At 42.1% G+C, this 1,560-nt stretch overlaps 1 protein-coding gene across 1 annotated transcript in view; it reads right to left on the bottom strand.

The window, feature by feature from the left end:
• LOC102197449 (fibroblast growth factor receptor 1-A-like) overlaps positions 1-940 on the bottom strand; it is a 5,765-nt gene extending 4,825 nt beyond the window's left edge. Inside the window, exons 1-3 of the mRNA XM_005750734.1 lie at positions 916-940; positions 563-699; positions 345-468 (exon numbers count right to left, since the gene is read on the bottom strand). Of these exons, the coding sequence (XP_005750791.1) occupies positions 345-468; positions 563-699; positions 916-940 (286 nt within the window). The remainder of the gene's footprint in view (positions 1-344; positions 469-562; positions 700-915) is intronic.
• Positions 941-1,560: the final 620 nt, after the last annotated feature.

Below are 1,560 nucleotides of genomic sequence, written 5' to 3'. Positions count from 1 at the left end.
CCCGCTCCAGCAGGCCGCAGAGAATGGGGGTGGGAGAAGACTCCAAACCTCCCTCCACCCGCTCATTGTAGTGTTGATGCATATGTGATCTAAGGTGCAATTAAAACCCAGGAGGGCATGGAGCTACCTGCCATTTATTTTTACTTGTTAAGGCCAAACCGCCTCCATCAGTCATACAACCTCCTTGATGGTGTGGGCGGTTGTACAGGACCAGTGAAAAGTTCGGACACACCCACCGAAGGTCAGCGTTATGGTCGACACACACAGTCCAAAGTACTGGAACCATCTGGTTTTTGCAATAAAGCATGCTGTATGCCGTGTATACATGCTGCAGATAATCTTACCAATTACATTCAGCTGATAGGTGTGTTGGAGGGTCCCGTGTCTATTCTGCACCACACAGGTGTAGTTCCCTTCATCAGAGGGAGCCACTGACTCCTTTATTAGAGTCCATGTGTGGTCTCTGATCTGCAAGATTAAAGAAAGATACAGAAAGGGTGAAGTAAAGCTTTACAAGCTGAAGTTGTTTCTAGAGGCCTTTGACTCGTTGGTCCATCCTGACCTCTTTTCCGTTCTTGTACCATCGCAGGGCAGGAAGCGGCTTTCCTGTCGCTTGGCAGTGAAACTTCACCGTCTTCCCGACAGGAACTCTGTAGATGTGTCTCTTGTCTGGCCTCACCCACTGCGGTGGCAGTGATTCTGAGACAACATAAGGAAAACATCATGATTAATACTGCATATGCATCTTTCCAACACAAAGACTGAAACTAAGAGGATCAGCTTGAGGGTTAGCATGCAGCTTCTCACTGCAACATTCCCCGGGTTGTCCACTTTTCTTTAAGTATTATTCAGAGGATTTCACAATTAAAGGGCGTCATTTAAAAAAAGGTGCTCATGGATGTGCACAGGCTGAACCTTTGCACATAAAAGAGAAATCCATGTATTTTCCCGTGATAAAATGATCAATAAGTCTATCATACTTGGTTAAAACAAATCTAGATTATATATCATCCAATATAAAGGTAGTGCTAGAGACCAGTGGAGACCTTGCTCACTTCAAATGCTTTTGTATTAATCTAATTTTAATTTTGATCTCTGGCTCTCTTCCACAGTGTGTCTTTGTCACGGCAGATAGCTGCCCCTCCCTGACCCTGGTTCTTCTGGAACTTTCTTCCATTTAAGAGGGAGTTTTCCTTCCCCTTGTCACCAAGCACTTGCTCAAAGAAAGTTGTCTGATTTTGGGGGTTTCTCTGTATTATTACAGGTCTTACCCTACAATATAAAGCACCTTGAGGTGACTGCTGTTGTGATTTGGCACTTCTTAAATAAAATAGGATTTAATTGAAATTAATAAGATAATAATTTGTAAATAAAAAAAATAAAAAAAATTACACATAACATATAATGTAATTGCAAGGAGGTATTTCTGTAGTCTATTGATACTAGATATTGGAAAAGGGGTGGGATTAAATAAGCTTATGCTTCTTCCTGCTCCTTTTTGAACATGGACGTTATTTGGAGTTGTGGTTGCTCGTTTTCCTTTTGTTTGCTTTGTTCATT

Source organism: Pundamilia nyererei, unplaced genomic scaffold (genome assembly GCF_000239375.1).
Source record: "Pundamilia nyererei isolate P.nyererei 1_Seehausen unplaced genomic scaffold, PunNye1.0 scaffold00285, whole genome shotgun sequence".
NCBI lineage: Eukaryota > Metazoa > Chordata > Actinopteri > Cichliformes > Cichlidae > Pundamilia > Pundamilia nyererei.
The sequence above is the reverse complement of the archived record's forward strand: the minus strand, read 5'-3'. Positions and strand labels throughout refer to the sequence as shown.